Below are 22,961 nucleotides of genomic sequence, written 5' to 3' on the forward strand. Positions count from 1 at the left end.
CTATGTCTCTGCCAGGTCCGGCCTGGACTGCTCTCCTCTTGATGTCTTTTACAGACTTCTATCTTACTTAAGCCATTTTTACTCTGGGATTTTATATTACATGCAGGAAAATGCACTCCATAACTAACAAGTTCAGTTAAACTTCCCATTTGATTTAATCTAGTCAAGGTTGGTTCCTGCTATTTCCCAACAAAAAGAGGACCCACTAAAATAAGTGGCACAAGATTCTTGGTTATAAAGTCAGAATTTTCTATTCTTTATTTTATTTACTTTAAGGCTTATTATAAGTGAATATGTGAAGAAAGCATAGTTAATATCTATAGCCAATGATTTTATTTATTTATTTGACAGAGAGAGAGAGAGCACAAGCAGGGGGAGCGGCAGGCAGAGGGAGAGGGAGAAGCAGGGAGCCAAACGCAGGGCTCTGGGATAATGACCTGAGCTGAAGGCAGATGCTTAACCAACTGAGCTACCCAGGCACTCCTACATCTGATGAATTTAAAAGACAGTGTGATCAATGATTAAAAATAGAGTGGGAGAGTGGACAACTGGCCAAGTCTCCTCCACAAGTAATTGTCATGAAAAAAAAAAGGGAGTCAGGATTTATCTAGATTGAAGCAAATTAAGAGAATTAAGAGATATAATCATCGTATGCAACATGTGGACTTTGGATCTTGACTTGCTACAATTTTGGCATTTGGGGGACAGTTGGGGATCTCTGACTATGATATAGGTTGATGTTAAGGAACTGATGTTACTTCCATTATGCATAACTAAGGTATGATAGTAAGTCATAGTAAAGTAGGGAAAATACTCTTATTTTCTAGAGATGAATACTAAAGTAATTAGAGGGAAGTAATATATTGTTTATAATTTAGCAAATTATAGTAAAAATTTTAGCAAATAGGTGGAGAAAATATGGTAAAATGTTAACTACTAAATACAGGGTTTTGGTATATGGGTGTTCATTATACTATTATACTTTTCGATATATTTGAAATTTTTCTTTTTTTTTAAAGATTTTATTTATTTATTTGAGAGAGAGAGAATGAGAGATAGAGAGCACGAGAGGGAAGAGGGTCAGAGGGAGAAGCAGACTCCCTGCTGAGCAGGGAGCCTGATGCAGGACTCGATCCCGGGACTCCAGGATCATGACCTGAGCCAAAGGCAGTCGCTTAACCAACTGAGCCACCCAGGCGCCCATATTTGAAATTTTTCATATGAGGTATACAAAGTGCATCTATGCAAAAAAGGTTATAATGGTTTTTACAATTATAAAATATACTTCCTATAAAATACAGCCAATAATCACAGTTTAATCTGGTAGTAGTTGCTCTGTGATAACTGAAAAATTCAAGAGAGTTCTGTAAATTATTTCAACATTGTGACCAAAAATTCTCCAGTTGGTTTATTTCCCCAGTTACTTTTCTTCCTCCCCCCCCCCAAACCTGAACTGAAAAAGAATAGTGTGATGAATATGGCAGTCAAACCATGTAAGAGTCAGTCAGAGTTGTGCAGGTTTTAGAACTGGCGAGAGACAATTCAGCATGGAATAACCTAAGTGTCTGGCCAAGGTTGAAGTCTGGCCAGCCTCCATGTATGCTGTGAAAATTCTCTGGCCACAGTCCTGAGGTCCTCACATCTGAGGTTGCATCATTCTTCCCACGGTTGCTTCTGGACTGGATGTCAACAGCATATGATGTAAATACGTCAGGATAGAAAGTATAATGGATTTGTCATATTTTCTTTTTCTTTTTCTTTCTCTCTCTCTTTCTCTCTTTCCCTCCCTCTCTCCCTCTTATTCTTTCTTTCTTTTCTTTCTTTCTTTCTTTCTTTCTTTCTTTCTTTCTTTCTTTCTTTCTTTCTTTCTTTCTTTCTTTCTTTCTTCTTTCTTTATTCTTTTTCTTACTTACTTTCTTTCTCTCCTTCCTTCTCTTCCTCCTCCTCCTCCACCTCCTTCTTCTCTCTCTCACTCCCTCTTTCTCTCTCCCCTCCTCTTCTTCTCTCCCTCCCCATCTCCCCCCCCCCCTACTTTTTGTTTGTTTTGGAATCATTTGCCTACAGGGCTTTAAAAGAGAAGCTCCCAGAGCATTTTCCAGTTCCCTGAAGGGTGGGGAAAGTATAAAGACGTGAAAAAGACCATCTCAGAAGTAAAGAGTACAGTGAAAGTGAGAGGTAAAATATTCAATTAAGGAATTGAATATTTTGTCTGTGCTACTTTGCAATGACCCCTTCCTTCCCTGAAGCCCTCACATGGCATCCCAGGATTGTCAGTGAGAGGTGTCCGATGCTAGTGTCGCTTAGGTGGAATGGCAGCAGAAGCATGGGCACAGAGGGCCTAAACAGATTAACAACGGACTTGCGAATCTTGACAACTTTGGGAAATACTTTTTTAAAAGGAAGCTGGAGGCAAATCTCTCCTAGAAACATAAGGAAGAACAATCTCTAAACTTCTGCCTTATGACTTCAATCATTTCTTCTTTACCATTCCGTTTCTAAGTCTCCTCTTATCTATATTTATTTAAGAGTAACCAAACCCTATTATCTTCTAACATCTTAGGATTCCCATGATCCCTTCCCAATATGTGACCCCCTCTATTTGAAACAAAGTCCAGCTGGGCCAGCATTTTGCAGCAAAGGGTCAGAGCAAGAGGTAGAAATGGAAGTCTGAGGTCTGTGTAATCGGGGGTGGTGATTATAATGGTTGAAGAGGATTTAATTAGAGATGCCTCAGTGTTCTGAAGTGCTTGTAAAAAAATAGAGAGAGAGATGGGGGTGCCTGGCTGGCTCACTCAGTAGAGCATGTGACTCTTGATCTCAGGGTTGTAAGTTTGAGCCCCACACTGGGTGTAGAGATTACTTTGAAAGGAAAACTAAAAACACATGTATATACACACACCATTCCGTTTCTAAGTCTCCTCTCATCTATATTTATTTAAGAGTAACCAAACCCTATTATCTTCTAACATCTCAGGTAAATATATATATATATATATATATATATATACACACACACACACACACACACACACACACACATATATATATATATAAAGGGTTTCCCTCATGCCAGATACCACAAATAAACAGGGAAATTATTTTTTTCTAGATGGAAACGAAGCAGCCCTGCTGATACAACAGCAGATACATGGTCCAAGGACATTTTGGGATTTTGGAGAGTTCTCTTCTGCTCCCTTGTTTGACAAACACTAACGTGATACAAAGTTGGTTGAATCATTGCCTTTCTGCCTTTATTTGACTGACTTTTCCCAGGTATCAGCTTACTGGATAAGAAACCTGCCCTGAAATTCTACTTTCCTTGGCCTCCCCTCTGTTTAACTTTGTTGAATAGAATGCCTGACTCCTGCCTAACTTGGCTCTCTTCATCCTGGCTCATGCTGAAGCAACTGGACAGCCTGGCTGAGAGTCCAAGGAGTTAGAGCCTGTGACCTCACTGCTACCCTCCCCCTCCCTCACATGGCCTGTTCCTGCCCAGTCTGGTTTGTGAATAGTTCTTGGCAAATACCCCAGAGGAGAATAGAGTCACTAACAATAGCAACTCCCTTTTTAGCTTGAATCTCTTGGTACTCAGGACTGTGAATTTAGGAAAACCCAAAATAACCTATGTAATTACAGTGGGTTACCCTAACAGTCTATTTCTGTTATTACCAACATTCGATGTCACTCCAGTAGATATTTAGCTACTTGTAGTGGAAAAAGTACTGGGCTTATGGCCAGACAGACCTAGATTTCAGACCTAGTTCAGCTATTTACCAGTTTTATGACATTGGGCAAGTCACTAATTTGAGCCTGTTGGAATTAAATGAGCAAGCTTACATGTAAGTGCTTGGAATCCTGCAAAGTGTTACACAAAGTTAAACCACTGCTATTGAGAAATGGGGATAGAAAAGTTGTAGAAAAAAAAGAAATTCAAATCTTCATGAAGCACTGGAATCAACTTGAAGCGAGATAGTGTTTACCTCTGTTCAACAACATGCTCGGTCTTAAAAACAAACAAAACTAGGGATACCTGTGTGGCTCAGTCGGTTAAGCGTCTGCCTTTGGCTCAGGTCATGATCCCAGGGTCCTGGGATAGAGTCCCGCGTCGGGCTCCCTGCTCAGTGGGAAGCCTGCTTCTCCCTCTCCCTCTGCCTGCCGCTCTGTCTACTTGTGCTCTCTCTCTGTCAAATAAATAAATAAAATCTTAAAAAAAACAACAAAAAAAACACAAAAAAACAAAACTATAGTCTCCATTTAAAGGTAAAGGAAGTCCTTTTTTAATTTTATTTTTACTTTTTTAAAAGATTTTATTTATTTGAGAGTGAGCGTGCGCGCGCACGAGAGAGAGAGAGAGAGAGAGAGAGAGAGGGAGGGAGAGAAAGCACAAGCAAGGGGAGGGAGAAGCAGAGCCCCATTGAGCAGGGAGCCCGACATGGGGCTCGAGTCCAGGATCCAGAGATCATGACCTGAGCCGAAGGCAGACACTTTAACTGACTGAGCCACCTAGATGCCCTTTTAAAGATTTATTTATTTATTTGTGTGTGAGAGAGTGGGAGGAGGTGCAGAGAGAGAGAGAGAGAGAGAGAGAGTGAGAATCCTGGATCAGACTTGCTGCTGAGCATGGAGCCTGACCTGGGGCTTGATTCCAAGACCCCGAGACCATGACCTCAACTGAAACCAAGAGTTAGCCGCTTAACTGACTGAGCCACCCAGGCGTCCCTACAGTTAAAGGCAGTGTTACTTTTTGTTCATGATGAATTTGGAAAAGGGAAGGATTTGGCAGTTCCTTTCAAGGCAAGGATCAATGAAGCAGGAAGATGAGTCCTCATACAGAGTGAGTACAGGAAAGAGGGTTATTATCCATTTACATGCCAACTATGCCACCTTAAACTGGTTTTCTCTGAAATGCAGCCATTGTTTTCATCACTTAAATTTTTATTTTATATGTAGTGAAAGAGGCTGGTCCTTCAGACTTAGATGTATTTTTGCCCCATATCATACATAAAAAGGTAAACATAAATGAAAGAAACTTGGTTAAAGGTTTTTTCCTAAGGCAATGCGACTTCATCACAACTGCCACCTGGCGTCATGACGATAAGATCACCGATCTCAGACATGGTAAAATAGCGAAAATCACAGCTGGAAGCACCCCCATACCTGCCACCCTGCTTGGATACAAAACAATCCCCCCACCTTGTTGTAATTCTTTGTGCATCAGGTCTGAAAGTACCTTTCAAGGAAGTGTGTAAAGCACCTGCCGGAACCACTCACATGGTTCTGCCATAACTGTGCTGGCTCCTCATCCTCCTGGGCCCTTAGGGCTGGCTGCTCCTGATACTGCTGTGTTGATCCATCTTGGGCCTGCAGACCTGGTTGCTGCCTTGCACGCAGCACTGTTGTTGCTGCCCCTGCTGCGACCCCTGTTCTTGACCCTTTGGCAGGGCCCATAGGTTTCATGACTACAGAAGAGGCTGTGCTTTGGGATTCATTGGGAAGTCTATAAACAGCAGGTGTGAGAGGCATATTGGACTCCCTTTTCCATAGCATAATCAAAGGGGCTCCCAGACACCTCAAGGATCATGTGAAGCTTCCTGATACTGGCCTTATCCTGATCCCCTTCTCCACGGAACTCCTATGGAGTGGAGAGAACAGCAAAGGTAGAGAAGATGGAGCAGGAGACCAGAAGGGCCTGCTCTCCTCTCTTCCTGTAACTGAGTACACCAAAGGACTATAACTAGACAAACTTTTGAGGTCATCAATTCAAGCTCCCACTTGATGCAGCAATGTCTTCTACAACGTCTCTGCCAAATGGTCCTTCTAGATTCACTTGAGCATTCCAGAACTAGGGAAAGCATTATTACAAAGCCCCAGTGAACTTCCTCACATACCTTTATTTTCTATATTTATGCTAGTATTTCTGTAGGAATTGCTAAGTCAAGGGTATGCACACTACATTTTGATAGCAGGGAACAGATTGTGCATGTGTTCACACAAAGGTGTTACAGTGATTTATACAAACTTAGGGCATGGCAGTCACGGGAAGACAGATTACATTTCAAATAAAGGAAGAATTCTCTAATTATTAATAATAGATCACAACAGATCACTCTTTGATTGGTGTAGTGAGCATTCAAGAAGAGATTGGACCATCATGATGCTATAGATGGGTATGAGATTAGAGCAGCTAATATACAAGGAATGTCTGAATGCCTTGTGGTAAATTCTAGAGAAACAAAGGAACCTCTCCTATGTGCCAAGTCCATCGGTGGTGGCCCAGTTAGGAATGGATTCTTTAACATGAAATGCATTTTCCAGGTGAGCCACAGAAAGCACAAAAAGCTTTGCAGCTTTTAAATGTTCTTCCAGGGGCACCTGGGTGGCTCAGTTGGTTAAGTGTCTGCCTTTGGCTCAGGTTGGGATCTCAGGGTCCTGGGTTGGGCTCCCTGCTCTGTGGGGAGTTTGCTTCTCCCTCTCCCTCTCCCTCTGCCCCTCCCTCCTGCTCATGCTCTCTCTCTCTCTCTCTCAAATAAATAAAATCCTAAAAAATAAAATAAAATAAAATAAATGTTCTCCCAAAGGCCTCTGGCTCCATCTTGCTGAGTTGCAGCAGAGACCTAGTGCTGAATTCTTCTCATCTCTGACTCAGTAGTAGGAATGTCCACTGTGTTCCCAGCTATTACGGCCTGGGGATTTCTATGACCCCCCCACTGATGGTCTCAGGAGATAAATGGGCTTTTCCCAAAGGCAAAGAAGTCGTCCATGTGTCTGAAGGGATACAAACCTGCAAGTAGTAAAAACAGCCAGTGGCAAGCTTCTGGTGCAGCTGCTGTTTCCCAACTTTCAAAGGAATCAGCTTGGATAGCTCTAAAGTCTTTGTAGGCCTCTGCCCTTTTCCTTTGATGACGTGGCCATGTCCAGCATGCTCTTCATAGCCTGTGGCTAGGCGGGCCAACAGGGTGACAGCAAGGGGCAGAAACTAGGGCTGGTGGATGCAATGTCCACATCACCATTTGGATATGGTTGTGTATATGGAGCATGTCCTCTCTTTTACTGATCTGACCGAAGTTTCCCTCAAACACAGTTGAGTGCTTGAATACATCATACTCTCCTCCTTCCTTGTCCAGCTGTCACTGAAGTTTATTAAACTGGTCCCCTACACAGCCAACCACTGGAAATTCACTAGGGCAGTGACATGGATTTACCACCCACGTTTACAGTTTATCTACCACCTCCAAGGGGTCTGTAATAGTTTGTTGTTCTTTTTGCCTTTTAACAAATGTGTGGCTTAAAACAACACACACTCATTATGTCACAATTTCCATGGGTCGGGAGTCTGGGCATGGCTTCAGTGAGTCCTCTGCCCAGGATCTCACAAGTATGAATCAAGGTGTAGACCTGGAGGTCTAGTCCAGCTGGGGCCTCACCTGAAGCTTGGGATCCTCTTTCAAGATCACATGGCTTTTGAACAAATTCATTTCCTTGAAGCCGTCCAATTCATGGTGCCTCTATCCCAGCTCCTATCTGTTCCCTTTACAACATAAATCACAATTATTTTTTGTCAGTGAATTCCTTGACGGAAAGAACCTAGCAGAGTGGTTTAGCATATAATTGTTAGCTTAATCAAGTATTCTATTTGGCTATTTGTAACCCATATCACTTTCCTAATTAGTTTGCTATCATCTGGAGGGCAGAGCCCTTTATCATTCGTTTGTCTCCCTCCAGGGGGAGGTCTAGTCCAGCGCCATGGGTTAGCATTGCTCAAATCTGATGTTTTTTTGTTTGAAAAAAATCAGATGCAAGAATAAAGGTAGGAACGGGAGAGCAAGAAAAGGTGGAGCAGAGCAGAGGGATTTTGGGAAAAGTCACGCTGGCAGAAAATGGGTGAGGCCAAGAACATTAGTCAGCCATCTTACTTAAATTTCAACAAGGCTGTCCACCCCCACGTGATGTCAGAGAAGACTTCAAGAAGCTGAAGACACGCCTCTCGCGAGAGGAAAGATAGTCCAGGAGCAAGTGTACGCCCGTCCGTGCCCCGCCTTCACTGAGCCCCACCCACTCCCCGGTCCTCACTCCCACCTTGAACCAGCCACGTGTGACGCCATGACGCGTGCGTGCCTGCGGCGCAGGGGGCGGGCCCGCGGCGCGCCACCGGAGGAGGAAGTGGCGCGGTTGTTGCTCCCTCTGCGCCCACTGCTGGCTCCCGGGGCGCGGAGAGGGGCAGCTGTCGCCGCCGCTGCGTCGCCCCCTCTACTACTGTTTCCCTCCATGTGCCCCGGCACCGTCGCTCCCCTTCCTCAGGCCGCCGCTTACCCCGGCGTCTATGGAAGTAATGGAAGGACCCCTCAACCTGGTGAGTAGCCCACAGAGGGTCGTGTCCGCCCTCGGGAGCTCTTGCTTCAGGAGTCCGGTCGCGTCTCCGGCTTGCTGCAGACCCTCGAGGCCGGGAGGCGGGTTTGGCGGGGTTGGGCCTGAGGGGTAGGGGAGGCGAGCAGGAGTGGTCCCCCAGCGGCTCCGCGCAAGCAGTCCCAGAAGTTGCCCCCTTTGGTATCCCCGGGAAGCTATCACGTCCCACTTCCCGCCGCCCCGGGACTCCCCCTGTCGCAGTGCCCTGCGCGAGGGGCTTCCACCAGCCGGGAAAGCCGCCACCTCTTCAGGCTGGAGGAAATGCCTCCAAGCGCCACGTAACCACCTCGTTGCAGCCTGGAGGGGCACTGAAGCCGGCCAGGGCAGCAGTGGTGTGTAATGCTGGGTTTAACTTCTAACACATAGGGTCTGAAGTCTGAGCCTCCTTAGTTTGGAGAGTTGGAGTAATACTCGCTACCCCCATTTTTCCCTCCACCCATTTCTCATCTACATTCAGATGCATAAACTGAGAATCTCCCTTCTCGATTAAGTTAGAGACAGCTGGATAAAAAAGAGGGCCGTCCCTGTTTTTAGCTCCGTTTCATCACTTTAGGCATCATGAAAATACGGTAGGTGTTTGCCCTTCTCAGAAAAAGCGCTCATAGGCTATTGGCATTTCAGATATTCCCATTAAAACAGCAGCGAGCAACACAAGTTCTTTTCTGACTACTGACTACTGCATCTTTCGGTTTCTTAGAGGGTACCTATTTTGGATACAGAAGTCAGATTACTTAAGATTGTAGACAGGCAGGAGGAACTTTTGGAGTCACAAGTTTGCAGTTTATTTGCGATAGTGGGCGATGGTGGCATTGGAGAAAGGGAGGTAGGGAGAATTAGTTTCTCAGGTTGGAACTCTGAACCCTAGTGTCGTGGAAGAGCCCTAGGCTGCATTTAAGCCATTCTGTAGAGAAGCAGTAGAGCTTGGTTTGAGTATAGATTCAGGAGCTAGACTGCTTGGATTTCAGTTCTGGCTTTGTCACTTAATATTTCTGTGACCTTGGGCAAATTAGTTGACCTCACCCTGGTGAGGTTTGTTTCTGGTTTGTTGTGAGGATTAAAGGAGTAAATAGGTGTAAAGGGCTTACATTGTACCTAGTACAATGTAAGAGTAAGCTATTATAGTAATCAGACCATAAGCTCTTAATTAAAAATTTCATTTGTAAAATGAAGGCTTGGGCTTGCTGCGCTTGAAAAGCCTAAGATTCTAGGACCTATAGCTGTTGTTCCCAAATGACCGATGCCAGGTTAGCTGCGCTGAGAAGCGCCTCCCAGTTTTAAGTTGAGCCTGCCCCCATTGGTAAGAGTTGTTTACACTTAAAAAGAATTGGACAAGATTTGTGAGTTTTTAAAAACCAGGGACATATCTTGCACTTTTTTTGTTTTTAAGGTGACAGTTTACAGTGAAATATAATAGATGGCTCAATACTAAACTTCACAGGAATATTATTAGAAATAACCAGCAATTTACAGAGTGCTTCAAAGTTCAAGTGTCCTTGCAAAATGACCATTGGTTCAGTTCCAGTTAGCGTCACTTTATTTGGCTAGAGGCTGCAACATAACACCAGCCAACTGCCCCACTACTGTGTGGTAGCTTATGAGAAGACTGGAGCTGGGTGACAGTTGTAGATGGAGCCGCAGAATCACCAGTTTAGGAAAAATTAGTTAAATGGTGACAGTAGTATTATCTTTCTATAGAGGAGAATTTGGGCGAGAGCCTTGTCAAGCAGGCTAGCATAGTTCCATAATCCAGCCATAAAATATACATGGACAAGTATCAGTAATTTGGCATCTTGAATTCTTAAACCGATTGAGATTTGAAAGATCTGAGTTCTAGCCTAGCTGTTTATTGGAAGATAACAGTGAGACAGAGATTAACATTTACTTGAATTATTAACTGCTAAGTACCAATGAGAGGCCTCTGAATTTGTCACTCAGTTTTAAAAGATGGTTTGTTTTTTTTTAAGACTATCACTTTTTTTTATGTTAGCAGTTAACCAACTTAGTATCCAGTTGACTAAACGTGAGAAATAGTTCTCAGTGCTATGATATAATGAGTGCCTGTGAAAATCCCAGTAGTTTATATATGCTTTTTCTAATGACATTATAGTGTAGTCCAGATTTGTTGTATAAGGACTTATAACAGTACCTAGGTTTATAATTATGTGTCCTCAGAGCATCCTTGGAATTTAGGAAGAACTGCTTCCCAGTTTTACAGAAAAATAAGCCTAGACTGAGAGAAATTAAGTAATTACTTAGATTGGTGGATCACAGCTTATTTTAATATCATGACCTTTTCTAACAATAGTTCTGAATTAATGTACAGTACTCACCATTTTCATTTCAGTATGGTCCTTATTTATATTGAATTGTGGATTCTGTGTCATTAGTGCCTTTGCTTTAGTATTGATTCTTTTATGGAAGGTTTGCAGTAAGGACCTTATGTGCTTATTTCCTGGCAGTAGATTTTTAAGATACAGAAGAGATTGGTTCAAAAATAGTCATTTAAATATATAATACAGATACTGTGTTCTACTTCTCTGGTTTTTGAAATTGGTCAAAAGAAAAACTAAATTATTTCCATTGCTGGGGGCAGAGGAATAACTAGTCTTTGGACTGAATAAGTTTTATCAGTTTTTTTCTTTGGTCAATTCTTAATATAGAAAAATTATAACTTGTAAAGTTACTTAGAGTATATTTAGGCATTTCCATTTAATTTTGTCAAAGTGAGTGCTGGTAGCAAATGTCAAAACTTGCGTGAGATAATTTGTAGTTCTTTGATTTGTTTACTGCCTATTTGGGAAGTGATGTCAGACCTTAATTTACACATGACTGTTGCTCATGCTTTGTTTACCTACTCTGCAAACTCTTAAGGACAGGGTCCATGTGACTGTGTGGCCACAGTTGTATGTGTTTGGCTCTATTAAGTGCCGAGAATGTTTTGTTGAGTAACTGAGCTTCCCTCTAGAGTGGTTATTTCTCTTCTAAGACAAGGAATCAGGTATGGGTTCCAGAGAATGGCCTTGTACATACCTGGAGCCTTTATAATTATCCCATCTTACTTATGGTGGCAGTAAAATCTTTTAAGGTAAAAAAGAGGCTGTTTTAAACCACCTCCTTGTTGCCCTAAAAAATTTCAAGTTCATCCTGTCACAGCTATGTTGGGCCCAATGGAAGCACTCTGGGGAAAGGTGGTAGAGCACTAAGACTTACCCAACAATTACTAAGTGCTAGGATTGGCATCCAGCACTTTACATATATAGTTGACCCTTGAACAATGTGAGGATTAAGGGTTCCAGCCTCCTGTGTGGTCAAAAACTCCATGTATAACTTTTGACTCCCCAAAGACTTTTTATGATTATAATGTCAATTTTTATTTATAAAATTATACCTTCCTTAAATTTCTGAATATTCCTTTATTATTTCTACATTGTCTGTATATTCAACAATAATCATAAATAATTTTTTTTAAGATTTATTTATTTGGGGGGCGGGTGACGGGCAGAGGGAGAGGGAGAGTGAATCTCACGCAGACTCCCTGCTGAATGCAGAGCCTGATGTGGGACTTAATGCCACGACCCTGAGATCATGACCCGAGCTGAAATCAAGAGAGTCTAACGTTCAACGGACTGAGGTACCCAGGCACCCCCCCATAAAGAATATTATTAATACATGAGAACATAATTTAAATATGCCTCTGTTATTTTACCAGTATTTACATAAACTTAAATATTTCTGTTTCCATGACCCTTAATAGTCTTATTTATTAATGTTTCAAGTTTTTATTTAAATTCTAGTTAACATATAGTGTACTGTTAGTTTCAGGAGTAGAATTTAGTGATTCATCACTTACATATAACACCCATTGCACAGTCATAACAAGTATCCTCCTTAATACCTGTCACTTAGTCCACCGCACCCCCCCCCCGCCACCCACCTACCCTCCAGCAACCCTATATGTTTTCTGTAGTTAAGAATCTCTCTAATGGTTTGCTTCCCTCCTTTTTTCTTTCCCTTATGTTCATCTGGTTTTTTTTCTTAAATTCCACATATGAGTGAAATCATATGATATTTGTCTCTCTCTGATTTATTTCATTTAACATAATACTCTCTAGTTCCATCCACGTCATTGCAAATGGCAAGATTTCATTCTTTTTGATGACTTAATACTCCAGTGTGTGTGTGTGTGTGTGTGTGTGTATATACCGCATCTTCTCTATCCATTCACCAGTCGATGGACATTTGGGCTCTCCATAATTTGGCTATTGTGATAATGTTGCTATAAATATTGACATGCATTATTCCTTTGAATCACTATATTTGTATCCTTTGGATAAATTCCTAGTAGTGCAATTGCTGGGTCATAGGTTAGTTTTATTTTTAACTTTTTGAGGAACCTCCATACTGTTTTCCAGAGTGGCTGCACCAGTTTGCATTTCCACCAATAGTGCAAGAGGGTTCCCCTTTCTCCACATCCCCACCAACCCCTGTTACTTCTTGTGTTGTTAATTTTAGCCATTCTGACAAGTGTGAGGTGATACCTCACTGTAGTTTTTACTTGTATTTCCCTGATAATGAGTGATGTTGAGCATCTTTTCATGTGTCTGCTGGCCATCTGGATGTCTTCTTTGGAAAAATATCTATTCATGTCTTCTGCCCATTTCTTAACTGGGATTATTTGTTTTTGGGGTGTTGATTTTGATAAGTTCTTTATAGATTTTGGACTAACCCTTTCTCAGATATGTCATTTGCAAATATCTTCTCCCATTCTGAAGGTTGCCTCTTAAGTTTTGTTGACTGTTTACTTGAAGTCCCAGTAGTTCATTTTCCCTTTTGTTTCCCTTGCTTCTGGAGATGTGTCTAGTAAGAAGTTGCTATGACTGATGTCAGTGGGGTTGCTGCCTGTGTTCTCTAGGATTTTGGTAGTTTCCTGTCTCACATTTAGGTCTTCCATCCCTTTTGAATTTGTTTTTGTGTATAGTGTTTAAGAAAGTGGTCCAGTTTCATTCTTTTGCATGTTGCTGTCCAGTTTTCCCAACTCCCTGAAGGCTTAATAGCCTACTGTTGACTGAAAGTCTTACCAATAACATAAACAGTTCATTAACACATATTTTGTATATGTATTCTGTACCATATTCTTACAGTAAACTAGAGAAAAGAAAATACTAAAATCATAAGGAAAATACTTTACAGTACTACACTGTATTTACTGGAAAAAAAAAATCCACGTATAAGTGGACCTGTGCAGTTTGAACCAATGTTGTTCAAGGGTAAACTGTATTATTTATCTTTTTAGTAGCTGTATATTTCCCCATTTTACTGATGAACAATTAAAATGCCAAGTAAATGTGGTAGTGGGTTTTGAAAGCAAGATTCTCATTAAAATAGTGATCTTACTGTTAGATCAGTGTTTGCCCATTTGTTTTGACTGTGATCCACAGTGAGATTTTTATGTAATGACCAATACACACATAGATATGTGTATATTACTGCAGAGCTGCCACATTATGCATATGCCTCTTGAAATTGTGCAAAATGCAGGGGCTCTCATAAATTTCACCCAAAACAAAACCCTAATATTTACTGTTACAAATATTTTTTAAAACTTTTAGAGTAATATTTACTATTATTTACTATATAATGTTTCCTATTAGGTTTTTTAAGCCCTAACATTTACTATTAGAGCTTAAATATTTACTCTAATATTTACTATTAGGTTTTTTTAAATGCTGGTTTTTGACCCACTAAATTGATTTCACAGCTCATTGGTGGATTGTATCCTACAGTTTGTCTTCACAGCAGATGGTGACAGTTCTGAAGAAAAGTAAGCTACACTGGAAAGGAAGTAGGAAAAAAGATGCAGCAGAGCTGCATGTGGGAGAAATTGATCCTTAGACTTAAAATCAAAAACAGGTCTCGGATTTCTCTAACACTTGAGCAGTTATCGTAAGTATAATTACATTAGTTTGACAGGTCAATTCAGTACTTACTTTACTGTTAGGAGATACTACTTGCCTGTAGGAGACTTACAGTGAATTTATTGGGGGAAGGGAGAGTAAATGCAGCTTCTCCTTTGCTCTCTATTGAAGACCCTACCACAGGGTTCAAGAGGACATTACATTTTCCTCTGCCTTTTTGGTATCGTGTTCGTTATGGTGTTCCTCTTGTCATCTTTATGTACAACTTTCCCCAAGGACACAGAAATAAATACATGAAAAGTAATAGAAGGTAATACTGTTTTCCTTTGGGAAAAAAGACAATATTGAATCTGTATTTTTAAAGCAGTTAGTATGTGGAAGTAGGAGGTACTCCTTGGTGGGGGCAGTCATTAAGTAATCTAGTTGTAGTTAGGATTTTCACTGGTTGCAGGTGATGAAAGCCACTTAAGATTAGCTAATGCCAAAAGGGATAATTTATTGGAATCAAAAGAAAGGTGCAGGAAAGGCAGGGCTACAATGTAGGTGGGTCTAAGAACATATGGGACCTGAGGCTCAAAGATAATCAGATTCTCCCTCTGCCTCTTCAGGCTTGACTGCTCTACTTCTCTCTGCAGACTTACATTATTTGGTTAATTCCTGAATGTCACATTAGTTACAACCACTTAAAACTTTCTTGACAGACTCTCTGTTCCTAAGCTTGAAAATCTAGTGGAACAAATTCTTTAGGTGTCCAGGGGACGAGGTAATATAAGAATATGGCAACTTCCACAAGAATCCTGTTTGATTACCGAGGAAGAAGAGCCGTGTTAACAGAGAGGAGTGGGATTATGTGTAAAGTGTTGGCTGTTTCTGAGGAGGATTCAGGAAGGGAGGAATTTGTATAGGGCATACAGTAAGACACTACTAAATCTGAAGGTGTTTTACTTTCTGTAAATGTTTTAGAACATTTTGTTGTATTGGACTTTCATTTGTACTCAAGAGGGAGTAGGAAAATTCTGGTTAAAATGCGCTAGAGATTGGTTGTTGGATGAAATAGTGAATGAAATAAGTGCATCAAGGACCAATTCTTTCTTTGTATATATGTATAGTTATTTTAGATTTTGATGCAGTTTTATTCTGATATTTTTCTGAAATACAGTAATATTATGTCAGCATTTACCAATCTCCCATCCTTCCATGCAACTTAGCATTCATTCCCTCATCCGCTAATCCAGCAACTATGAGTAAGTACTCTCTCCTCAGATACTGTTCTGGACCTCAAGCATTCAACAGTGAATGGGACAAGGTCCCAATTCTTACAGAACTTTTGTCCCACATCTCTAGTTTTCATCTGTTGTGTCTTCTGTATTTTCTTTAATACCTGAAGCATAGTTACTTTGAGTTCCTTGATGTTAATTCCAATATATGGATTATCTCTACGTCTGTTTCTGTTGTCTTTCTCTTTATTATCAGTCACTTTTTCCAGCTTCACATGCTTAGTAAGTTTATTGTATGTCATGCATTGTGGATGATGTGTTGTAGAGACTGAAATAGGAATATTCCTCTAAGGAGTATTTTGTTCTCGTTGGCAGTTAAAATACAGGCAGATCACCATGATCTAGTCCTAAATTTGGTTTTTAGGCTTTATTAGGGTGGGCCTATTTTAGTTTTACCCATAATGCCTAGAGTGTGATCCTTAGTCCCAGGGCTGACCTTCCTGGGGTATGAACTGAAAGCTCTGGTGTTCACCAGGGTTACTGTAGTCTGTCCAGCCTAAACTGCAACCTGTCTCCCCAATGTGTGGCTTTGGAAATGTCTGCACAGTGTCTGCTAGGCCTCCTGAGTTATATACCCTTTGCACGTGCAGCTTAGGCATTTGGTAAGGACCTGAGAGGATTTAAAAAAAATTTTTTTTAATTTATTTGTCAGAGAGAGACAGAGAGCACAAGCAGGGGAAGAAGCAGTCTCCCCGCTGAGCAGGGAGCCCGATGTGGGGCTCGATCCCAGGACCCTGGGATCATGACCTAAGCCGAAGGCAGACGCTTAACCGACTGAGCCACCCAGGTGTCCCCTGAGAGGATTTTTTATGCCTATTTTTAGGTTGTCGTCTTCACTGCAGTTCCCTCCAATCCTGGACCCTCCTCAAATTCCAGCCTTTTGACTCCAGTCCCCATCCCTCCTTCCCAATTAGATACTGCCGTCTGCTTGGGGGTTTTATTTTTCTGCAATACATTTTGGAAAGCGCTCTCAGAAAGAAAGCCAGGTGAATGTAGTTCTCACCTTGTGCTTTTCCCTTTTCTTGAAAATGTAGCCTTCTGTTACTTTTTTGTTCAGTGTCTATAAACTTTTTTTTATATATTGTATCCAGCTTTGTAATTGTCTACAGCTGGAGGTAAGCCAATGCTAGCTACTCCCTCATAGCTGGATCATAAATCTAAATCTCCATGAGAATTCAAGAGGTTCTCAACAAAATTACATCAGTTTATTGTAAACCCTAAATGCCAGAAAGTACTTTAATATGAGATTGTAGTATCATGAAATCTAATACTCGCTACTCAGTGACGAGTATCACAACCTCATGAAGATTGGCCAGTCACTGCTTTCCCTATTTAAACATCTATTTCTAGGGGTGCCTGGATGGCTCAGTCAGTAGAGCATGTGATTCTTGATCTTGGGTTGTGAGTTGAAGTCCCACATTGGGTGTAGAGTTTACTTAAAAAAATTTTTTTCTAAGAGTTTGAGGCAGCTTATAATGAAAGACAAAGATGCCATACCATTAGTATGTGACTTATTCAGTGAAATATTCCAAGATTTAGGAGCTTAAAATAACACATATTTGTTTTTTCACAATTTCTGTGAGGCAGGAATAAGGGCATGGCTTAGTTGGGTCTTTTGCTACAGGGTCTCTCAAGACTGCCCTCAAGATGTCATCTGGGGCTGCAGTCCCATTTGAAGGTTCCACGGGGGCAGGAGCTAGTTCCGTGCTCACTCACATGGTTGATGGTAGGATTTAATTCCTTGAAGGCTTTGTAATCAGCTTTTGGATTCAGTTCCTTGCTGGTTGTTGGCAGACTACCCTCAGTTTCTTCCATGTGAACCTTTCCATAGGGCAGTTCACAACAGGACTGGTGGCTTCATTAAAGTGAGCAAGGGAGAGAAAGTGCTACCAAGATGAAAGTGACAGTCTTTTGTAAACTAATCATAGAAGCAACATCCACCACCTTTGCTCTATTTTGTTCCCTTAGATGCAAGTCACTAGGTTTAGCACACATTAGAGGGGAAGAGATTACATAAGCGTGTGAATACCAGAAGGCAGGGGTCATTGGGAGCTACATCAGAATCTGCTTACTACAGTTGATAGAGAAGCAAAGAAAATAACTGAATCAACAAAGAATATCAAGAAAATATAATTGTGTGGGACCACATCAAACTAATAAGCTGCACAGCAAAGGAAATCATCGACAAAATGAATGGGAGAAAATATTTGCAAATCATACATCTGATAAGGTGTTAATGTCTAAAATATATCAAGAATTCATATAACTCAATAGCAGAAAAGCAAACAGTCCAATTAAAAAATGGGCAGAGGGGGGCACCTGGGTGGCTCAGTTGGTTAAGCGTCTACCTTTGGCTCAGGTCATGGTCCCAGGGTCCTGGGATCGAGCCCCTCATCGGGCTCCCTGCTCCTCAGGGAGCCTGCTTCTCCCTCTCCTCCTGCCTGCCACTCCCCCTGCTTGTGCTCTCTCTCTCTGTCAAATGAATAAATAAAATCTTTAAAAAAAAATGGGCAGAGGATCTGAGTAGACATTATTCCTTTTTTTTTTTTAAGGTTTTATTTATTAGAGGAAGAGAGCATGAGTGATGGAGAAGTAGGATACCCTCCTGAGCAGGGAGCCCGACGCAGAACTCAGTCCCAGCACCCTGGGATCATAACCTGAGATGAAGGCAGACACTTAACCGACTGAGCCACCCAAGCACCCCAAATAGACGTTTTTCTATAGGAGACATGTGGATGGCCAACTGGTACATGAAAAGATACTCAGCATCATTGATCATCAGGAAATGCACATCAGACCCACAGTGAGATACATCTTACCCATGTTAGAATGGCTAATATCAAAAAGACTAGAAGTGACAATTGTTGGCTAGGATGTGAAAAAAAGAGAACCCTTGTGCACTACTGGTGGGAATGCAAATTGGTGCAGCCACTGTGGAAAACAGTATGGAGGTTCTTCAAAAAATTAAGAATAGAACTACCTTATGATCCAACAGTTCCACTTCTGGGTATTTGAAGAAAATGAAAACACTAACTTGAAAAGATATATGGACCCCATGTTCATTGAAGCATTATTTGTAATAGCCAAGATAGGGAAACAGCCTAAGTTTCCATTGATGGATGAATGGATAAAGATGTGGTACTTATACATTGGGATATTATTTAGCCACACACACACACACACACACACACACACACACACACACACACACACACACACACACTCACACTGAAATCTTCCCATTTATGGCAAAATGAATGGACACAGACGGCTTTATGCTATGTGAAGTAAGAGAAAGACAGATAATGTGTGATTTTACTTACATATGGAACTTAAAAGGCAAAGAGAAAAAACCAAAAACCAAGCTCATAGGACAGATTGATAGTTGCCTTAAGTGGCGATGAGGAGGTGGTCAGAATAGATGGAGGAGGTCAGAAGGTACAAACTTGTAGTTATAAATAAGTCCTGGGATATAATGTATAGCATGGTGACTGTTGCTAATAACACTGTATTGCGTATTTGAAAGTTGCAAAGATAGTAGATCTTAAAAGTCTTCATCTGAAGAAAAAGTTTTGGGGCAGTGGGGTGGCTCAGTTGGTTAAGTATCCGACTCTTGATTTCAGCTCAGGTCATGATCTCACGGTCATGCTTAAGATGCTCTCTCTCCCTCTCCCTCTGCTCCCCACCTCTTAAAAAAAAAAAAGTTTTTTGTAATAATGTATGGTGTATGATGTTAAATTATTGTAGTGATCATTTTCCAATATACACAAATATCAAGTCATGTACACCTGAAACGAATATACATGTCAACTATACCTGAATTAGAAAAGAAAATATCCTGTGGGAAGCAACTACTAATGATTAGTTAACTGTGATGTATCAGAATGGGAAAGATAATCAGGACAGAAAAGACTAATTTTTTATTTTTATTTTGAAGTATAGTTGACATAGTGTTATATATTAATTTCAGGTGTACAACATAGTGATTTAACAATTCTATACATTACTCAGTGCTCACCATAAATAGTCACCATCCGTCACCACACAACATTGTTATGTTGTTATTGACTATAGTGTACTTTTCATCTCTGTGACTTATTTTATAACTGGAAGTTTGTATCTTTTAATTCTCTTCACCTATTTTGTTCATCAGCCCACCCCTCTTCCTTCTGGCCGCCACCAGTTCTCTGTGTTTATGAGTCTGTTTCTGTTGTTTTGGAAAACACTGATTTTTATGAAAGATTTATATACACTTTTATAAGAAATCCAGAGGGTTAAAACAGACAAAAAATTTAGCTCATTTGTCTTATCAGCAAGGGAGATGAAGATGGGTTAATGGAGTTGAAGCTCTTGAAGAGTGTTATGTTGCCTTTTCTGCCTAACAGTTTCCTGGCCAGGATTGATACTTTAAGAAAAAGATAAATAAAATTTAAGCTTAATTTGTTTGGTTTAGTAGCCAAAATAGATGCATTCTTGGCTTAAACATTTTTTGACTTGTTAGTGAAACCATTCATAAAGACCTGGAGTGTCTTTTACCCTTTCTTAATGAAAATGAAATATTGAGATAACAGCCTTTTCCATAAATCAGTGCATTTTGAAATACTTGGCCAAAAACCCCCCCATGTTATCAGAATTAAAATATATCACTGCCCAGACTGCTTTTAGAATCTCTCAACCAGTATTTCCATTTCAGTTGCTTCTTGTTCCTGTTTTATTTTGAATTACCAAAGAAACTTATTTATAGACTTAGTATGTTTAATGGCTGTGATTCTACCAAGAACAGTATTTAAAGAGATTAATTTTAACTTAACAGGATCTTTAAAAATTGGTTTTTTTTTAAAGATTTTATTTATTTATTTGAGAGAATGAGAGATAGAGAGCATGAGAGGGAAGAGGGTCAGAGGGAGAAGCAGACTCCCTGCTGAGCAGGGCGCCTGATGCGGGGCTCGATGCCGGGACTCCAGGATCATGACCTGAGCCGAAGGCAGTCGCTTAACCAACTAGCCACCCAGGCGCCCTAAAAATTGTTTTAAAAATAAGAAGTATTGGGGTGCCTGGGTGGCTTAGTAGGTTAAGTGTCCGACTCTTGATCGCAGGGTTGTGAGTTCAAGCCCCAGCATGGAGCCTACTTTAAAAAAAAAAAAAAAGTATCAATAATAAATAAATAAATAAGAAGTATTACCAAAATAAATTTCCTATAATATCTTCAGCTAGGAAAAAAAAAACAGTTTAGTCTCCCCAACTACGTTGTGAACTTGATGACAAGTACCACCAAGGCTTCTGTTGTCTTTTAACTAGTTTAATTTTTACAATACTCTCATTTTAGAGATGGGAAAACTGAGGCAGAAAGTTAAGAAAGCCAATTTCATGTGTCTAGTAAATGTTCAAGCTGAGAGTTGAACCTAAGCAGTCAAGCTCTGTATGGAGTCTGGGCTTGCTGGGTGTCTAACAAGAACTTAGTAGGAACTGTATTTTTTTTTTTTAATAGGGAATTTGATTGCTGTGATGCCAAATGACCTAGAGTAGGTGTGTGTGTTTTTATTTATTTATTTATTTATTTTTAAAGATTTTATTTATTTATTTGATGGAGACACAGTGAGAGAGGGAACACAAGAGGGGGGGAGTGGGAGAGGGAAGCAGGCTCCCCTCTGAGCAGGGAGCCCGATGTGGGGCTCGATTCCAGGACCCTGGGATCATGACCTGAGCCGAAGGCAGACGCTTAATGACTGAGCCACCCAGGCACCCCAGGTGTCTGTTTTTAAATGAGCTGTCAGTCCTGAATTGGCAGAGTGATCAGAGATTGGACTTTACATGGGGAGGTTTTAGTGAGTTCAAGAGGAGTAGGAGATACTGTTCTCACCACTGGAGAACTTTTTCTTTGGTGTTCAAGAAACAATTTATTCTCTTACTGTGGAGCTTGAAGTTGAATTAGGGAGCTTCATAAGTATAGTACGAAGTAGAAAGTGGTTAATGTCATCAGAGACACAGATGCAGCATCAGAGCAAGGTGACCTCAGAGAGCATCTCATCCCTGCTTCTCAGTGTGTGTCCAGGAGCCAGCTGCTTCACCTGCACCTGCTCTAGACCTACAGAATCAGTCTGCATTTTAACCAGATCCCCAGGTGATTTGTATTCCATTAAAACTTAAGCACCAGTCTGGTCCATATCTATCATTTTACAGAGCCTGAAGGATGAAGTAATTTAACTAGTTAGTGGGAAAGCCAAAACTTGAGTCCAGAGCCCTGGGTTCATGGTAGGGATGGATCTGCACTTTGCCATGCATAGTTAGGAGGTAGTTTGGAATTTCAGAGCAGGTTTGTCTCTTATGTATGGCTTTTCTTACAAAGCTCAGAAAGGTTAAGGCACCTGCAGATTGACCCCTTTTTTTCTTTTAGAAAAAGACTTAGAGCCTTGTTGATAGAGTGCCACTTGCTTTAACTACATTATCAGAACACATTACTTAGAGAAATTGTGTTGATCATAATTTAGCTTTCTTCATGTGTAGTCTCTTCCCAAAAGATCTGTATCATTTCTGGGTACTGTAAAATACTCCTGTGTTCAGAACATATAGTCATTTCTTTTACCCATTATTATTTTCAGGAATAAATTGAGGCTTAGGGGAGAAAGTTTAGTTATTATTTGAAGAATAAAAAGCCTCTGAAACAGTTGAAATGGATAATCTTGCTTTTTTTTTTTTAAAGATTTTATTTATTTGACAGAGAGAGATAGCGAGAGCAGGAACACAAGCAGGGGGAGTGGGAGAGGGAGAAGCAGGCTTCCCGCGGAGCAGGGAGCCCGATGTGGGACTCGATCCCAGGAACCTGGGATCATGACCTGAGCGGAAGGCAGACGCTTAACGACTGAGCCACCCAGGCGCCCAGATGATCTTGCTTTTAAAGAGTGTTGCTGTGTCTTCCTTACAAAAATAGAAGGGAAATGTAAACAGCAAGCATTGCCAGGAGCGCTGTTTTCTACTTTTGTCTTCACCTCTGTTTTAGATTGAGCATGATTTGCAAACATGCCCAGAATATTTCTAATCTCCGTTGCAAAACTGATTCTCTGAAGTATTTTTGTGAGGCATCTGTGGCACAGTTTTTGAAAAACATTCAAGTTAAGTCACTTTACACCTGACGGTACAGATTTGCTTTTTGCCTTCTTAAAACATTGAGGTAAAGGGGTGCCTGGCTGGCTGGCTCAGTTGGAAGAGCATGTGACTCTTGATCTCGGGGTCCTGAGTTCAAGCCCCACATTTGGTATAGAGATTACTGAAAAAATAAATAAACTTAAAATTTTTTTAAATTGTGGTAAAGCACACATAGCATAAACTATGCTCTATAATTTTTAAGTACACAGTATAGTAGCAAGTA

The 22,961-nt window shown here is 40.9% G+C and overlaps 1 protein-coding gene across 5 annotated transcripts in view; it reads left to right on the forward strand.

The window, feature by feature from the left end:
- The first annotated feature begins 8,134 nt into the window (after window positions 1-8,134).
- The window catches only part of NRBF2 (nuclear receptor binding factor 2), a 33,520-nt gene continuing 18,693 nt past the window's right edge, over window positions 8,135-22,961 (forward strand). The window contains exons 1-3 of one of the 5 annotated variants that reach the window (XM_027596447.2): window positions 8,299-8,350; window positions 11,952-12,034; window positions 14,187-14,346. Coding sequence is in view for 3 of the 5 variants with exons in the window: in XM_027596445.2 (XP_027452246.1) it covers window positions 8,266-8,350 (85 nt within the window). In the remaining 2 variants the exon portion in view is untranslated. Of the gene's footprint in view, window positions 8,351-11,951; window positions 12,035-14,186; window positions 14,347-18,202; window positions 18,399-22,961 lie in introns of those variants that run through there. The other 4 variants (XM_035724280.1, XM_027596445.2, XM_027596443.2 and 1 more) reach the window with 4 other exon arrangements.

The sequence above is a fragment of the Zalophus californianus genome, chromosome 15 (genome assembly GCF_009762305.2).
Source record: "Zalophus californianus isolate mZalCal1 chromosome 15, mZalCal1.pri.v2, whole genome shotgun sequence".
NCBI lineage: Eukaryota > Metazoa > Chordata > Mammalia > Carnivora > Otariidae > Zalophus > Zalophus californianus.